This window comes from Columba livia, chromosome 30 (assembly GCF_036013475.1).
Source record: "Columba livia isolate bColLiv1 breed racing homer chromosome 30, bColLiv1.pat.W.v2, whole genome shotgun sequence".
NCBI classification, from domain to species: domain Eukaryota; kingdom Metazoa; phylum Chordata; class Aves; order Columbiformes; family Columbidae; genus Columba; species Columba livia.
In genome coordinates, this window is record NC_088631.1 from 1,240,131 (window position 1) to 1,257,087 (window position 16,957).

General features: G+C 65.0%; 1 protein-coding gene across 1 annotated transcript in view; it reads right to left on the minus strand.

Moving 5' to 3' along the window:
- Window positions 1-16,957, minus strand: part of XAB2 (XPA binding protein 2) — an 85,407-nt gene that overhangs the window by 23,532 nt on the left and 44,918 nt on the right. Inside the window, exons 11-15 of the mRNA XM_065043796.1 lie at window positions 16,684-16,815; window positions 12,012-12,125; window positions 8,303-8,525; window positions 4,867-4,935; window positions 2,287-2,477 (exon numbers count right to left, since the gene is read on the minus strand). Coding sequence (XP_064899868.1) covers window positions 2,287-2,477; window positions 4,867-4,935; window positions 8,303-8,525; window positions 12,012-12,125; window positions 16,684-16,815 — 729 coding nt within the window. The remainder of the gene's footprint in view (window positions 1-2,286; window positions 2,478-4,866; window positions 4,936-8,302; window positions 8,526-12,011; window positions 12,126-16,683; window positions 16,816-16,957) is intronic.

The window sequence follows — 16,957 nt, forward strand, 5'->3', positions numbered from 1 at the left end:
CGTCCCCAAGCCCATGGGATGTCCCCAAGCTCCTTGCTGTCCCCAAGCCCCCTGCTGTCCCCATGTCCCCAAGCCCACATGATGTCCCCAAACCCACACGATGTCCCCAAGCCCCCATGCTGTCTCCAAGCCCCCTGCTGTCCCCAAGCCCACATGATGTCCCCATGTCCCCAAGCCCGTGTGATGTCCCCAACCCCCGAGCTGCCCCCAAACCCCCTGCTGTCCCCATGTCTCCAAGCCCACACGATGTCCCCAAGCCCATGGGATGTCCCCAAGCTCCCTGCTGTCCCCAAGCCCCCCAGTATCCCCACATCCCCAAACCCCTGTGCTCTACCCAAGCCCACACGATGTCCCCATGTCCCCAAGCCCACAGAATATCCCCAAGCCCACATGATGTCCCCAAGCCCCCCAGTATCCCCATGTCCCCAAGCCCACAGGATGTCCCCAAGCCCCCCAGAACCCCCACGTCCCCAAGCCCATGGGATGTCCCCAAGCCCACAGAATGTCCCCATACCCCCAGTATCCCCATGTCCCCAAGCCCACAGAATGTCCCCAAGCCCACAGGATGTCCCCAAGTCCCCCAGTATCCCCATGTCCCCAAGCCCACAGGATGTCCCCAAGCCCACAGGATGTCCCCAATTACCTGCTGTCCCCATGTCCCCAAGCCCACACGATGTCCCCAAGCCCACGGGATGTCCCCAAGCCCACGGGATGTCCCCATGTCCCCAAGCCCACAGAATGTCCCCAAGCCCACATGATGTCCCCATGTCCCCCAGTCCACACGATGTCCCCAATTCCCTGCTGTCCCCATGTCCCCAAGCCCACACGATGTCCCCAAGCCCACGGGATGTCCCCAAGCCCACGGGATGTCCCCATGTCCCCAAGCCCACAGAATGTCCCCAAGCCCATGGGATGTCCCCATGTCCCCCAGTCCACACGATGTCCCCAATTCCCTGCTGTCCCCATGTCCCCAAGCCCACACGATGTCCCCAAGCCCATGGGATGTCCCCAAGCCCACATGATGTCCCCATGTCCCCCAGTCCACACGATGTCCCCAATTCCCTGCTGTCCCCATGTCCCCAAGCCCACACGATGTCCCCAAGCCCATGGGATGTCCCCAAGCCCACATGATGTCCCCATGTCCCCCAGTCCACACGATGTCCCCAATTCCCTGCTGTCCCCATGTCCCCAAGCCCACACGATGTCCCCAAGCCCACACGATGTCCCCAAGCCCACGGGATGTCCCCAAGCCCACATGATGTCCCCATGTCCCCCAGTCCACACGATGTCCCCAATTCCCTGCTGTCCCCATGTCCCCAAGCCCACACGATGTCCCCAAGCCCATGGGATGTCCCCAAGCCCACGGGATGTCCCCATGTCCCCAAGCCCACAGAATGTCCCCAAGCCCACATGATGTCCCCATGTCCCCCAGTCCACACGATGTCCCCAATTCCCTGCTGTCCCCATGTCCCCAAGCCCACACGATGTCCCCAAGCCCATGGGATGTCCCCAAGCCCACGGGATGTCCCCATGTCCCCAAGCCCACAGAATGTCCCCAAGCCTACATGATGTCCCCATGTCCCCCAGTCCACACGATGTCCCCAATTCCCTGCTGTCCCCATGTCCCCAAGCCCACACGATGTCCCCAAGCCCATGGGATGTCCCCAAGCCCACGGGATGTCCCCATGTCCCCAAGCCCACAGAATGTCCCCAAGCCTACATGATGTCCCCATGTCCCCCAGTCCACACGATGTCCCCAATTCCCTGCTGTCCCCATGTCCCCAAGCCCACACGATGTCCCCAAGCCCACGGGATGTCCCCAAGCCCATGGGATGTCCCCAAGCCCACAGAATGTCCCCAAGCCCACATGATGTCCCCATGTCCCCCAGTCCACACGATGTCCCCAATTCCCTGCTGTCCCCATGTCCCCAAGCCCACACGATGTCCCCAAGCCCATGGGATGTCCCCATGCCCACAGAATGTCCCCAAGCCCACATGATGTCCCCATGTCCCCCAGTCCACACGATGTCCCCAATTCCCTGCTGTCCCCATGTCCCCAAGCCCACACGATGTCCCCAAGCCCACGGGATGTCCCCAAGCCCACATGATGTCCCCATGTCCCCCAGTCCACACGATGTCCCCAATTCCCTGCTGTCCCCATGTCCCCAAGCCCACACGATGTCCCCAAGCCCCCCAGTACCCCCTTATCCCCAAGCCCACACGATGTCCCCAAGGCCCCTGATGTCCCCAACCCCCACGCTGTCCCCAAGCCCCCCGTGTCCCCACCTCGATGGCCTTCTGGTAGATGGGCCGGGTGTGGGTGACGCCGTAGAGCTCGGCGGCGCGCCGGATGTAGATGTTGAACATGTCGCTCTGCTGCGCCGGCAGCACCGCGCGCGTGGCCCGGTCGTACACGGCCATGGCGTGGCGAGCCAGCCCGAACTGCTCCTCCAGCCCCGCGTACAGCAGGAAGATCGCTGGGGGGGGCAGGGGGGGTCAGCACCCACTTCTTAGGGGGGGCACGGGGGGGTAATGGGTGTCCCAGGGGGTCCCAAGGGTGCTATAGGTTGTATATGGCCATGGTGTGATGGGTCAGGACAAACTGCTCCTCCAGCCCCACGTACAGCAGGAAGATCGCTGGGGGGGGCAGGGGGGGTCAGCACCCACTTTTTGGGGGGGGGCACGGGGGGGGTAATGGGGGGTAATGGGTGTCCCAGGGGGTCCCAAGGGTGCTATAGGTTGTATATGGCCATGGTGTGATGGGTCAGCCCGAACTGCTCCTCCAGCCCCGCGTACAGCAGGAAGATCGCTGGGGGGGGCAGGGGGGGTCAGCACCCACTTCTTGGGGGGGGCACGGGGGGGTAATGGGTGTCCCAGGGGGTCCCCAAGGGTGCTATAGGTTGTATATGGCCATGGTGTGATGGGTCAGGACAAACTGCTCCTCCAGCCCCATGTACAGTAGGAAGATCGCTGGGGGGGGCAGGGGGGGTCAGCACCCACTTCTTGGGGGGGGCACGGGGGGGTAATGGGGGGTAATGGGTGTCCCAGGGGGTCCCAAGGGTGCTGTAGGTTGTATATGGCCATGGTGTGATGGGTCAGGACAAACTGCTCCTCCAGCCCCATGTACAGCAGGAAGATCGCTGGGGGGGCAGGGGGGGTCAGCACCCACTTCTTGGGGGGGCATGGGGGGGTAATGGGTGTCCCAGGGGGTCCCAAGGGGGTCCCAAGGGTGCTATAGGTTGTATATGGCCATGGTGTGGCAAGCCAGCCCGAACTGCTCCTCCAGTGTCCCCAGTGTCCCCCCAGCGTCCCTATGTCCCCCCCCAATGTCCCCATGTCCCCCCAGCATCAGTACTCTTGGCATATCAGGGAAGCAGCCTGAACCCATCCTGTCCCCCCGGTGTCCCCAGTGTCCCTGGTGTCCCCATGTCCCCCAGTACCCCAATGTCCCCAGTGCCCCCATGTCCCCCCCATAGTCCCCATGTCCCCAGTGTCCGTACTCCTGGCATATCAGGGGAAGCAGCCTGAACCCATCCAGTCCCCCTGGTGTCCCCAATGTCCCTGGTGTCCCTATGTCCCCCAGTACCCCAATGTCCCCCCATTGTCCCCATGTCCCCCCAATGTCCCCATATGCCCCCAGCGTCCATACTCTTGGCATATCAGGGGAAGCAGCCTGAACCCATCCTGTCCCCCTGGTGTCCCCAATGTCCCCGGTGCCCCCATGTCCCCCCCAATGTCCCCATGTCCCCCAGTGCCCCAATGTCCCCGGCACCCCCCATGTCGCCCCAATATCCCCATGTCCCCCCAATGTCCCCATGTCACCCAGTGCCCCAATGTCCCCAGTGCCCCCATGTCCCCCCAATGTTCCCATGTCCCCCAGTGCCCCAATGTCCCCTGCACCCCCATGTCCCCCCAATATCCCCATGTCCCCCCAATGTCCCCATGTCCCCCAGTGCCCCAATGTCCCCGGTGCCCCCATGTCCCCCCAATGTCCCCATGTCCCCCCAGCGTCCATACTCTTGGCATATCAGGGGAAGCAGCCTGAACCCATCCTGTCCCCCCGGTGTCCCCAATGTCCCCGGTGCCCCCATGTCGCCCCCAATGTCCCCATGTCCCCCAGTGCCCCAATGTCCCCGGCACCCCCATGTCGCCCCAATAACCCCATGTCCCCCCAATGTCCCCATGTCGCCCAGTGCCCCAATGTCCCCAGTGCCCCCATGTCCCCCAGTGCCCCAATGTCCCCGGCACCCCCATGTCCCCCCAATATCCCCATGTCCCCCCAATGTCCCCATGTCCCCCAGTGCCCCAATGTCCCATGTCCCCCCAATGTCCCCATATCCCCCCAGCGTCCATACTCTTGGCATATCAGGGGAAGCAGCCTGAACCCATCCTGTCCCCCCGGTGTCCCCAATGTCCCCGGTGCCCCCATGTCCCCCCAATGTCCCCATGTCCCCCAGTGCCCCAATGTCCCCGGCACCCCCATGTCGCCCCAATAACCCCATGTCCCCCCAATGTCCCCATGTCGCCCAGTGCCCCAATGTCCCCAGTGCCCCCATGTCCCCCAGTGCCCCAATGTCCCCGGCACCCCCATGTCGCCCCAATAACCCCATGTCCCCCCAATGTCCCCATGTCCCCCAGTGCCCCAATGTCCCCGGTGCCCCCATGTCCCCCCAATGTCCCCATGTCCCGCCAGCGTCCGTACTCTTGGCATATCAGGGGAAGCAGCCTGAACCCATCCTGTCCCCCTGGTGTCCCCAATGTCCCTGGTGTCCCCATGTCCCCCAGTACCCCAATGTCCCTGGTGCCCCCACGTCCCCCCAATGTCCCCATGTCCCCTCAATGTCCCCATGTCCCCAGTGTCCGTACTCTTGGCGTATCGGGAGGGCAGCCTGAACCCATCCTGTCCCCCCGGTGTCCCCAATGTCCCTGGTGTCCCTATGTCCCCCAGTACCCCAATGTCCCCGGTGCCCCCATATCCCCCCATTGTCCCCATGTCCCCCCAATGTCCCCATGTCCCCCCAGCGTCCGTACTCCTGGCATATCAGGGGAAGCAGCCTGAACCCATCCTGTGCCCCCGGTGTCCCCAATGTCCCCGGTGCCCCCATGTCCCCCCAATGTCCCCATATCCCCCCAGCGTCCGTACTCTTGGCATATCAGGGGAAGCAGCCTGAACCCATCCTGTCCCCCTGGTGTCCCCAATGTCCCTGGTGTCCCCATGTCCCCCAGTACCCCAATGTCCCTGGTGCCCCCACGTCCCCCCAATGTCCCCATGTCCCCTCAATGTCCCCATGTCCCCAGTGTCCGTACTCTTGGCGTATCGGGAGGGCAGCCTGAACCCATCCTGTCCCCCCGGTGTCCCCAATGTCCCTGGTGTCCCTATGTCCCCCAGTACCCCAATGTCCCCGGTGCCCCCATATCCCCCCATTGTCCCCATGTCCCCCCAATGTCCCCATGTCCCCCCAGCGTCCGTACTCCTGGCATATCAGGGGAAGCAGCCTGAACCCATCCTGTGCCCCCGGTGTCCCCAATGTCCCCCGTGCCCCCATGTCCCCCCAATGTCCCCATGTCCCCCCAGCGTCCATACTCTTGGCATATCAGGGGAAGCAGCCTGAACCCATCCTGTCCCCCCGGTGTCCCCAATGTCCCCGGTGCCCCCATGTCCCCCCAATGTCCCCATGTCCCCCAGTGCCCCAATGTCTCCGGCACCCCCATGTCCCCGGTGCCCCCATGTCCCCCCCATGTCCCCATGTCCCCCAGTGCCCCAATGTCCCCGGCACCCCCATGTCCCCCCAATATCCCCATGTCCCCCCAATGTCCCCATGTCCCCCAGTGCCCCAATGTCCCCGGTGCCCCCATGTCTCCCCAATGTCCCCATGTCCCCCAGTGCCCCAATGTCCCCGGCACCCCCATGTCCCCCCAATATCCCCATGTCCCCCCAATGTCCCCATGTCCCCCAGTGCCCCAATGTCCCAGGTGCCCCCATGTCCCCCCAATGTCCCCATGTCCCCCAGTGCCCCAATGTCCCCGGCACCCCCATGTCCCCCCAATATCCCCATGTCCCCCCAATGTCCCCATGTCCCCCAGTGCCCCAATGTCCCCGGTGCCCCCATGTCCCCCCAATGTCCCCATGTCCCCCCAGCATCCATACACTTGGCATATCAGGGGAAGCAGCCTGAACCCATCCTGTCCCCCCGGTGTCCCCAATGTCCCCGGTGCCCCCATGTCCCCCCAATGTCCCCATGTCCCCCAGTGCCCCAATGTCCCCGGCACCCCCATGTCGCCCCAATAACCCCATGTCGCCCCAATAACCCCATGTCCCCCCAATGTCCCCATGTCGCCCAGTGCCCCAATGTCCCCAGTGCCCCCATGTCCCCCAGTGCCCCAATGTCCCCGGCACCCCCATGTCGCCCCAATAACCCCATGTCCCCCCAATGTCCCCATGTCCCCCAGTGCCCCAATGTCCCCGGTGCCCCCATGTCCCCCCAATGTCCCCATGTCCCGCCAGCGTCCGTACTCTTGGCATATCAGGGGAAGCAGCCTGAACCCATCCTGTCCCCCTGGTGTCCCCAATGTCCCTGGTGTCCCCATGTCCCCCAGTACCCCAATGTCCCTGGTGCCCCCACGTCCCCCCAATGTCCCCATGTCCCCTCAATGTCCCCATGTCCCCAGTGTCCGTACTCTTGGCGTATCGGGAGGGCAGCCTGAACCCATCCTGTCCCCCCGGTGTCCCCAATGTCCCTGGTGTCCCTATGTCCCCCAGTACCCCAATGTCCCCGGTGCCCCCATATCCCCCCATTGTCCCCATGTCCCCCCAATGTCCCCATGTCCCCCCAGCGTCCGTACTCCTGGCATATCAGGGGAAGCAGCCTGAACCCATCCTGTGCCCCCGGTGTCCCCAATGTCCCCCGTGCCCCCATGTCCCCCCAATGTCCCCATGTCCCCCCAGCGTCCATACTCTTGGCATATCAGGGGAAGCAGCCTGAACCCATCCTGTCCCCCTGGTGTCCCCAATGTCCCTGGTGTCCCCATGTCCCCCAGTACCCCAATGTCCCCGGTGCCCCCACGTCCCCCCAATGTCCCCATGTCCCCCCAATATCCCCATGTCCCCCCAATGTCCCCATGTCCCCCAGTGCCCCAATGTCCCCAGCGCCCCCATGTCCCCCAGTGCCCCAATGTCCCCGGCACCCCCATGTCCCCCCAATATCCCCATGTCCCCCCAATGTCCCCATGTCCCCCAGTGCCCCAATGTCCCCGGTGCCCCCATGTCCCCCCAATGTCCCCATGTCCCCCCAATGTCCCCATGTCCCCAGTGTCCATACACTTGGCATATCAGGGGAAGCAGCCTGAACCCATCCTGTCCCCCTGGTGTCCCCAATGTCCCTGGTGTCCCTATGTCCCCCAGTACCCCAATGTCCCCGGTGCCCCCACGTCCCCCCAATGTCCCCATGTCCCCTCAATGTCCCCATGTCCCCAGTGTCCGTACTCTTGGTGTATCAGGAGGGCAGCCTGAACCCATCCTGTCCCCCCGGTGTCCCCAATGTCCCTGGTGTCCCTATGTCCCCCAGTACCCCAATGTCCCCGGTGCCTCCATGTCCCCCCAATATCCCCATGTCCCCCCAATGTCCCCATGTCGCCCAGTGCCCCAATGTCCCCAGTGCCCCCATGTCCCCCCAATATCCCCATGTCCCCCAGTGCCCCAATGTCCCCGGCACCCCCATGTCCCCCCAATATCCCCATGTCCCCCCAATGTCCCCATGTCCCCCAGTGCCCCAATGTCCCCGGTGCCCCCATGTCCCCCCAATGTCCCCATGTCCCCCCAGCGTCCATACTCTTGGCATATCAGGGGAAGCAGCCTGAACCCATCCTGTCCCCCCGGTGTCCCCAATGTCCCTGGTGTCCCTATGTACCCCAGTACCCCAATGTCCCCGGTGCCTCCATGTCCCCCCAATGTCCCCATGTCCCCCAGTGCCCCAATGTCCCCGGCACCCCCATGTCCCCCCAATATCCCCATGTCCCCCCAATGTCCCCATGTCCCCTCAATGTCCCCATGTCCCCAGTGTCCGTACTCTTGGTGTATCAGGAGGGCAGCCTGAACCCATCCTGTCCCCCCGGTGTCCCCAATGTCCCTGGTGTCCCTATGTCCCCCAGTACCCCAATGTCCCCCCATTGTCCCCAATGTCCCCCCAATGTCCCCATGTCCCCCCAGCGTCCATACTCTTGGCATATCAGGGGAAGCAGCCTGAACCCATCCTGTCCCCCCCGGTGTCCCCTATGTCCCTGGTGTCCCTATGTCCCCCAGTACCCCAATGTCCCCGGTGCCCCCCATGTCCCCCCAATGTCCCCCATGTCCCCAGTGTCCGTACTCTTGCGTATCGGGGGGGGCAGCCGTCCAGCGCCTGTTCGAACAGGTCCCGCGCCCGCTCCAGCTTGCGCCCGCCGTACCGCGCCACGAACTTGGTGAGGTACGTGTGCCACACGTCGGCCACGTGCGGCCAGCGGAACAGCGCGATGCCGCGCTCGTACGCCTGCAACACACAGACAGGGTCCCCAGGGTCCCCATGTGTCCCCACAGTGTCCCCATGTCCCCGGTGTCCTCATGTACCCCCCAGTGTCCCCATATCCCCCCAGTGTCCCCATGTCCCCATGTCCCCATGTCCCCCCAGTGTCCCCACGTCCCCCCCAGTGTCCCCATGTCCCCCCAGTGTCCCCATGTCCTCGCAGTGTCCCCATGTCCCCAGTGTCCCCATGTCCCCAGTGTCCCCATGTCCCCCCAGTGTCCCCCATGTTCCCCCAGTGTCCCCATGTCCCCGCAGTGTCCCCATGTCCCCAGTGTCCCCATATTCCCCCAGTGTCCCATGTCCCCCCAGTGTCCCCATGTCCCCAGATGTCCCCAGTGTCCCCATGTCCCCACAGTGTCCCCATGTCCCCAGTGTCCCCATGTCCCCAGTGTCCCCATATCCCCCAGTGTCCCCATGTCCCCCCAGTGTCCCCATGTCCCCAGTGTCCCCATATCCCCCCAGTGTCCCCATGTCCCAGTGTCCCCATATCCCCCCAGTGTCCCCATATCCCCCCAGTGTCCCCATGTCCCCGCAGTGTCCCCATGTCCCCAGTGTCCCCATGTCCCCAGTGTCCCCATATCCCCCCAGTGTCCCCATGTCCCCCCAGTGTCCCCACATCCCCCCAGTGTCCCCATGTCCCCAGTGTCCCCATGTCCCCACAGTGTCCCCATGTCCCCGCAGTGTCCCCATATCCCCCCAGTGTCCCCATGTCCCCTCAGTGTCCCCATGTCCCCGCAGTGTCCCCATGTCCCCAGTGTCCCCATGTCCCCGCACTGTCCCCATGTCCCCAGTGTCCCCATATCCCCCCAGTGTCCCCATGTCCCCCCAGTGTCCCCATGTCCTCGCAGTGTCCCCATGTCCCCCCAGTGTCCCCATGTCCCCCATATCCCCCCAGTGTCCCCATGTCCCCCCAGTGTCCCCATGTCCCCAGTGTCTCCATGTCCCCAGTGTCCCCATGTCCCCCCAGAGTCCCCATATCCCCCCAGTGTCCCCATGTCCCCCCAGTGTCCCCATATCCCCCCAGTGTCCCCATGTCCCCTCAGTGTCCCCATGTCCCCGCAGTGTCCCCATATCCCCCCAGTGTCCCCATGTCCCCATGTTCCCCCAGTGTCCCCATATCCCCCCAGTGTCCCCATGTCCCCGCAGTGTCCCCATGTCCCCAGTGTCCCCATATGTCCCCAGTGTCCCCATGTCCCCCCAGTGTCCCCATGTCCCCTCAGTGTCCCCATGTCCCTGCAGTGTCCCCATATCCCCCCAGTGTCCCCATATCCCCCCAGTGTCCCCATGTCCCCATGTCCCCGCAGTGTCCCCATGTCCCCAGTGTCCCCATATCCCCCCAGTGTCCCCATGTCCCCCCAGTGTCCCCATGTTCCCAGTGTCCCCATGTCCCTGCAGTGTCCCCATGTCCCCAGTGTCCCCATATCCCCCCAGTGTCCCCATGTCCCCAGTGTCCCCATGTCCCCGCAGTGTCCCCATATCCCCCCAGTGTCCCCATGTTCCCCCAGTGTCCCCATGTCCCCGCAGTGTCCCCATGTCCCCCCAGTGTCCCCATGTCCCCCCAATGTCCCCATGTCCCCGGTGCCCCCATGTTCCCCCAGTGTCCCCATGTCCCCCCAATATCCCCATGTCCCCCCAATGTCCCCATGTCCCCGGTGCCCCCATGTCCCCCCAATGTCCCCATGTCCCCCCAGCGTCCATACTCTTGGCATATCAGGGGAAGCAGCCTGAACCCATCCTGTCCCCCTGGTGTCCCCAATGTCCCCGGTGCCCCCATGTCCCCCCAATGTCCCCATGGCTCCCAGTGCCCCAATGTCCCCGGCACTCCCATGTCGCCCCAATAACCCCATGCCCCCCCAATGTCCCCATGTCGCCCAGTGCCCCAATGTCCCCAGTGCCCCCATGTCCCCCAGTGCCCCAATGTCCCCGGCACCCCCATGTCCCCCCAATATCCCCATGTCCCCCCAATGTCCCCATGTCCCCCAGTGCCCCAATGTCCCCGGTGCCCCCATGTCCCCCCAGTGTCCCCATGTCCCCACAGTGTCCCCATGTCCCCGCAGTGTCCCCATATCCCCCCAGTGTCCCCATGTCCCCTCAGTGTCCCCATGTCCCCGCAGTGTCCCCATGTCCCCAGTGTCCCCATGTCCCCGCACTGTCCCCATGTCCCCAGTGTCCCCATATCCCCCCAGTGTCCCCATGTCCCCCCAGTGTCCCCATGTCCTCGCAGTGTCCCCATGTCCCCCCAGTGTCCCCATGTCCCCAGTGTCTCCATGTCCCCAGTGTCCCCATGTCCCCCCAGAGTCCCCATATCCCCCCAGTGTCCCCATGTCCCCCCAGTGTCCCCATATCCCCCCAGTGTCCCCATGTCCCCCCAGTGTCCCATGTCCCCGCAGTGTCCCCATATCCCCCCAGTGTCCCCATGTCCCCATGTTCCCCCAGTGTCCCCATATCCCCCCAGTGTCCCCATGTCCCCGCAGTGTCCCCATGTCCCCAGTGTCCCCATATGTCCCCAGTGTCCCCATGTCCCCCCAGTGTCCCCATGTCCCCTCAGTGTCCCCATGTCCCTGCAGTGTCCCCATATCCCCCCAGTGTCCCCATATCCCCCCAGTGTCCCCATGTCCCCCCAGTGTCCCCATGTTCCCAGTGTCCCCATGTCCCTGCAGTGTCCCCATGTCCCCAGTGTCCCCATATCCCCCCAGTGTCCCCATGTCCCCAGTGTCCCCATGTCCCCGCAGTGTCCCCATATCCCCCCAGTGTCCCCATGTTCCCCCAGTGTCCCCATGTCCCCGCAGTGTCCCCATGTCCCCAGTGCCCCCATGTTCCCCCAGTGTCCCCATGTCCCCGCAGTGTCCCCATGTCCCCAGTGTCCCCAGTGTCCCCATATCCCCCCAGTGTCCCCATGTCCCCCCAGTGTCCCCATGTCCCCGCAGTGTCCCCATGTCCCCAGTGCCCCCATGTCCCCCCAGTGTCCCCATGTCCCCAGTGTCCCCATATCCCCCCAGTGTCCCCATGTCCCCTCAGTGTCCCCATGTCCCCCCAGTGTCCCCATGTCCCCAGTGTCCCCATATCCCCCCATTGACCCCACGTCCCCCCAGTGTCCCCATGTCCCCAGTGTCCCCATGTCCCCCCAGTGTCCCCATGTCCCCATATCCCCCCAGTGTCCCCATGTCCCCAGTGTCCCCATGTTCCCCCAGTGTCCCCATGTCCCCAGTGTCCCCATGTCCCCCCAGTGTCCCCATGTCCCCATATCCCCGCAGTGTCCCCATGTCCCCAGTGCCCCCATGTCCCCCCAGTGTCCCCATGTCCCCATATCCCCCCAGTGTCCCCAGTGTCCCCATGTCCCCAGTGTCCCCATGACCCCAGTGTCCCCATGTCCCCCCAGTGTCCCCATGTCCCTCCAGTGTCCCCATGTTCCCCCAGTGTCCCCATGTCCCCCCAGTGTCCCCATGTCCCCACCTTGAAGCTCTCCTCGAAGTAGCCGTGCTCCTCCAGGAACAGCCCGTAGTTGATGACGATCTGGGGGGTGGCGATGCGCAGGTCCAGGATGCGCTCGTACACCGCTCGGGTCGACTGGGGGGGACAGGGGGGTCAGCACCCCAAAATACACCCCCAGACACCCCCAAACACCCCCCAGGATCAGCACCCTCGGACACTGACCAGGTGGACTGGGGGGGCACCCAAAACTGGGGTCAGCACCCAAAATACACCCCCAGACACCCTCCAGAGTCAGCACCCTTGGACACCGACCACGTGGACTGGGGGGGCACCCAATAACTGAGGTAAACACCCAACAATGGGGCACCCCAAACACCCCCCAGGGTCAGCACCCTCGTACACTGACCAGGTGGACTGGGGGGGCACCCAAAACTGGGGTCAGCACTCAAAATACACCCCCAGACACCCCCCGGGGTCAGCACCCAAAACCAGGCACCCCCAGACACCCAGGGATCAGCACCCTCGGGTCGACTGGGGGGGACAGGGGGGTCAGCACCCCAAAATACACCCCCAAACACCCCCCAGGGTCAGCACCCTCGTACACTGACCAGGTGGACTGGACGGGACAGGGGGTCAGCACCCAACAATGGGGCACCCCAAACACCCCCCAGGGTCAGCACCCAAAACCAGGCACCCCAGATACCCAGGGGTCAGCACCCTCAGGTCGACTGGGGGGGACAGGGGGGTCAGCACCCCAAAATACACCCCCAGACACCCCCAAACACCCCCAGGGTCAGCACCCTCGTACACTGACCAGGTGGACTGGGGGGGCACCCAAAACTGGGGTCAGCACCCAAAACCAGGCACCCCCAGACACCCCCAGGGTCAGCACCCTTGGACACCGACCACGTGGACTGGGGGGGCACCCAAAAACCGGGGTCAGCACCCAAAACCAGGCACCCCCAGACACCCAGGGGTCAGCACCCTCGTGTCGACTGGGGGGGACAGGGGGGTCAGCACCCCAAAATACACCCCCAGACACCCCCAAACACCCCCCAGGGTCAGCACCCTCGTACACTGACCGCATGGACTGGGGGGGACCCAAAACTGGGGTCAGCACCCAAAATACACCCCCAGACACCCTCCAGAGTCAGCACCCTTGGACACCGACCACGTGGACTGGGGGGGCACCCAATAACTGAGGTAAACACCCAACAATGGGGCACCCCAAACACCCCCCAGGGTCAGCACCCTCGGACACCGACCGTGTGGACTGGGGGGGCACCCAAAACTGGGCTCAGCACCCAAAATACACCCCCAGACACCCCCCAGGGTCAGCACCCAAAACCAGGCACCCCCAGACACCCAGGGGTCAGCACCCTCGTGTCGACTGGGGGGGACAGGGGGGTCAGCACCCCAAAATACACCCCCAGACACCCCCAAACACCCCCCGGGGTCAGCACCCTCGGACACCAACTGCAGGGACTGGGGGGGCACCCAAAACTGGGGTCAGCACCCAACAATGGGGCACCCCAAACACCCCCCAGGGTCAGCACCCTCGTACACTGACCAGGTGGACAGGGGGGGACCCAAAACTGGGGTCAGCACCCAAAATACACCCCCAGACACCCCCCGGGGTCAGCACCCAAAACCAGGCACCCCCAGACACCCAGGGATCAGCACCCTCGTGTTGACTGGGGGGACAGGGGGGTCAGCACCCCAAAATACACCCCCAGACACCCCCAAACACCCCCCGGGGTCAGCACCCTCGTACACTGACCAGGTGGACTGGGGGGGCACCCAAAACTGGGGTCAGCACCCAAAATACACCCCCAGACACCCTCCAGAGTCAGCACCCTTGGACACTGACCGCATGGACTGGGGGGGCACCCAAAACTGGGGTCAGCACCCAACAACAGGCACCCCCAGACACCCAGGGGTCAGCACCCTCGTACACCGACCAGGTGGACTGGGGGAGACATGGGGGTCAGCACCCCAAAACACACCCCCAGACACCCCCCAGGGTCAGCACCCTTGGACACCGACCACGTGGACTGGGGGGGCACCCAAAAACCGAGGTCAACACCCAACAATGGGGCACCCCAAACACCCCCCAGGGTCAGCATCCTTGTACACTGACCAGGTGGACTGGGGGGGCACCCAAAACTGGGGTCAGCACTCAAAATACACCCCCAGACACCCCCCAGGGTCAGCACCCAAAACCAGGCACCCCCAGACACCCAGGGATCAGCACCCTCGGGTCGACTGGGGGGGACAGGGGGGTCAGCACCCCAAAATACACCCCCAGACACCCCCATACACCCCCCAGGGTCAGCACCCTCGGACACCGACCGCGTGGACTGGGGGGGCACCCAAAACTGGGGTCAGCACCCCAAAGACAGACACCCCATACACCCCCTGGGGTCAGCACCCAAAACCAGGCACCCCCAGACACCCAGGGATCAGCACCCTCGGGTCGACTGGGGGGGACAGGGGGGTCAGCACCCCAAAATACACCCCCAGACACCCCCAAACACCCCCCGGGGTCAGCACCCTCGGACACCGACCGCGGGGACTGGGGGGGCACCCAAAACTGGGGTCAGCACCCAAAACCAGGCACCCCCAGACACCCCCAGGGTCAGCACCCTCGTACACTGACTGCGTGGACTGGGGGGACAAGGGGTCAGCACCCCAAAATACACCCCCAGACACCTCCAAACACCCCCAGGGTCAGCACCCTCGTACACTGACCGCATGGACTGGGGGGGCACCCAAAACTCGGGTCAGCACCCAAAATACACCCCCAAACACCCCCAGGGTCAGCACCCTCGGACACCGACCGCAGGGACTGGGGGGCACCCAAAAACCACGGTCAGCACCCAACAACGGGGCACCCCAAACACCCCCTGGGGTCAGCACCCAAAAATGGGGCATCCCAGGGGTCAGCACCCTCATACGCCGAGCGGGTGGTCTGGGGAAAATGGGGTGTCAGCACCCACAAATGGGTTGGGGACACCAGGGGTAGGTTGGTGACACTCAGGGTGGGTTGGGGACCCCAGGGGGGAGTTGGGGACCCCGGGGCAGGTTTGGGGACATTGGGAGGAGGTTGGTGACCCCATGGGGGTGTTGGGGACACTCGGAGTGGGTTGATGACCCCATGGAGGGGTTGGTGACCCCATGGCGGGGGTTGATGACACTCAGGGTGGGTTGGTGACCCCATGGCGGGGGTTGGTGACACTCAGGGTGGGTTGGGGACCCCACGGGGGGGGTTGGGGACCCCATGGGAGGGTTGGTGACACTCAGGGTGGTTTGGTCACCCCATAGGTGGGTTGGTGACCCCATGGGGGGGTCAGTGACCCCGTGGGGGTGTCGGTGACCCCGTGGGGGTGTTGCAGAGGTGTCACCCACCTGGAAGGTCCCCAGGCCCTGGGGTGGGGTTGGAGACCCTGGGGGTGGGTTGGTGACCCCATGGGGGTGTCAGTGACCCCACGAGGGGGTCCCGGGGGTGTCACCCACCTGGAAGGTCCCCAGACCCTGGGGTGGGTTTGGAGACCCTGGGGGTGGGTTTGGAGACGCTGGAGGTGGGTTGGTGACCCCATGGGGGGGTCAGTGACCCCATGGGGGGGTCCCGGGGGTGTCACCCACCTGGAAGGTCCCCAGACCCTGGGGTGGGTTTGGAGACCCTGGGGATGGGTTGGAGACCCTGGGGGTGTTGGTGACCCCATGGGGGGGGTCAGTGACCCCATGAGGGGGTCCTGGGGGTGTCACCCACCCGGAAGGTCCCCAGGCCCTGGGGGTGGGTTGGAGACCCTGGGGGTGGGTTGGTGACCCCATGGGGGTGTCAGTGACCCCATGGGGGGTCCCAGGGGTGTCACCCACCTGGAAGGTCCCCAGACCCTGGGGTGGGTTTGGAGACCCTGGGGGTGGGTTGGAGACCCTGGGGGTGTTGGTGACCCCATGGGGGTGTTGGTGACCCCATGAGGGGGTCCCAGGGGTGTCACCCACCTGGAAGGTCCCCAGGCCCTGGGGTGGGTTGGAGACCCTGGGGGTGGGTTGGTGACCCCATGGGGGGTCCCGGGGGTGTCACCCACCTGGAAGGTCCCCAGGCCCTGGGGGTGGGTTGGAGACCCTGGGGGTGGGTTGGTGACCCCATGGGGGTGTTGGTGACCCCACAGGGGTGTCAGTGACCCCACGAGGGGGTCCCGGGGGTGTCACCCACCTGGAAGGTCCCCAGACCCTGGGTTGGGTTTGGAGACCCTGGGGGTGGGTTGGAGACCCCATGGGGGTGTCAGTGACCCCATGGGGGTGTTGGTGACCCCATGAGGGGGTCCCAGGGGTGTCACCCACCTGGAAGGTCCCCAGGCCCTGGGGTGGGTTGGAGACCCTGGGGGTGGGTTGGTGACCCCACGGGGGTGTTGGTGACCCCATAGGGGGGTCAGTGACCCCATGGGGGGGTCCCGGGGGTGGGTTGGTGACCCCATGGGGGTGTTGGTGACCCCATGGGGGTGTCAGTGACCCCATGGGGGGTCCCGGGGGTGTCACCCACCTGGAAGGTCCCCAGGCCCTGGGGTGGGTTGAAGACCCTGGGGTGGGTTTGGAGACCCTGGGGGTGGGTTGGAGACCCCATGGGGGTGTTGGTGACCCCATGGGGGTGTCAGTGACCCCATGGGGGGGTCCCGGGGGTGTCACCCACCTGGAAGGTCCCCAGGCTCTCCTCCAGGTCGGCCAGCATGGCCCAGACCTTGAGGGACTTGTAGAGGCGGTTCTGCACGGGCTCCGAGCTGTCGAAGTACTCGGCGCGGCGCGCGGGCAGCGCGGTGGCTCGCTGGGGACACCAGGGGACACGTCAGGGACAGCGGTGGCACCGCGGCCCCCGAGACGCACGGCTGAATCCCCCTCACCCTCCCGGTGTGGGGGAAAGGGACCCAGGAGTGCCCACAGGGGACCCAGGAGTACCCACAGGGGAC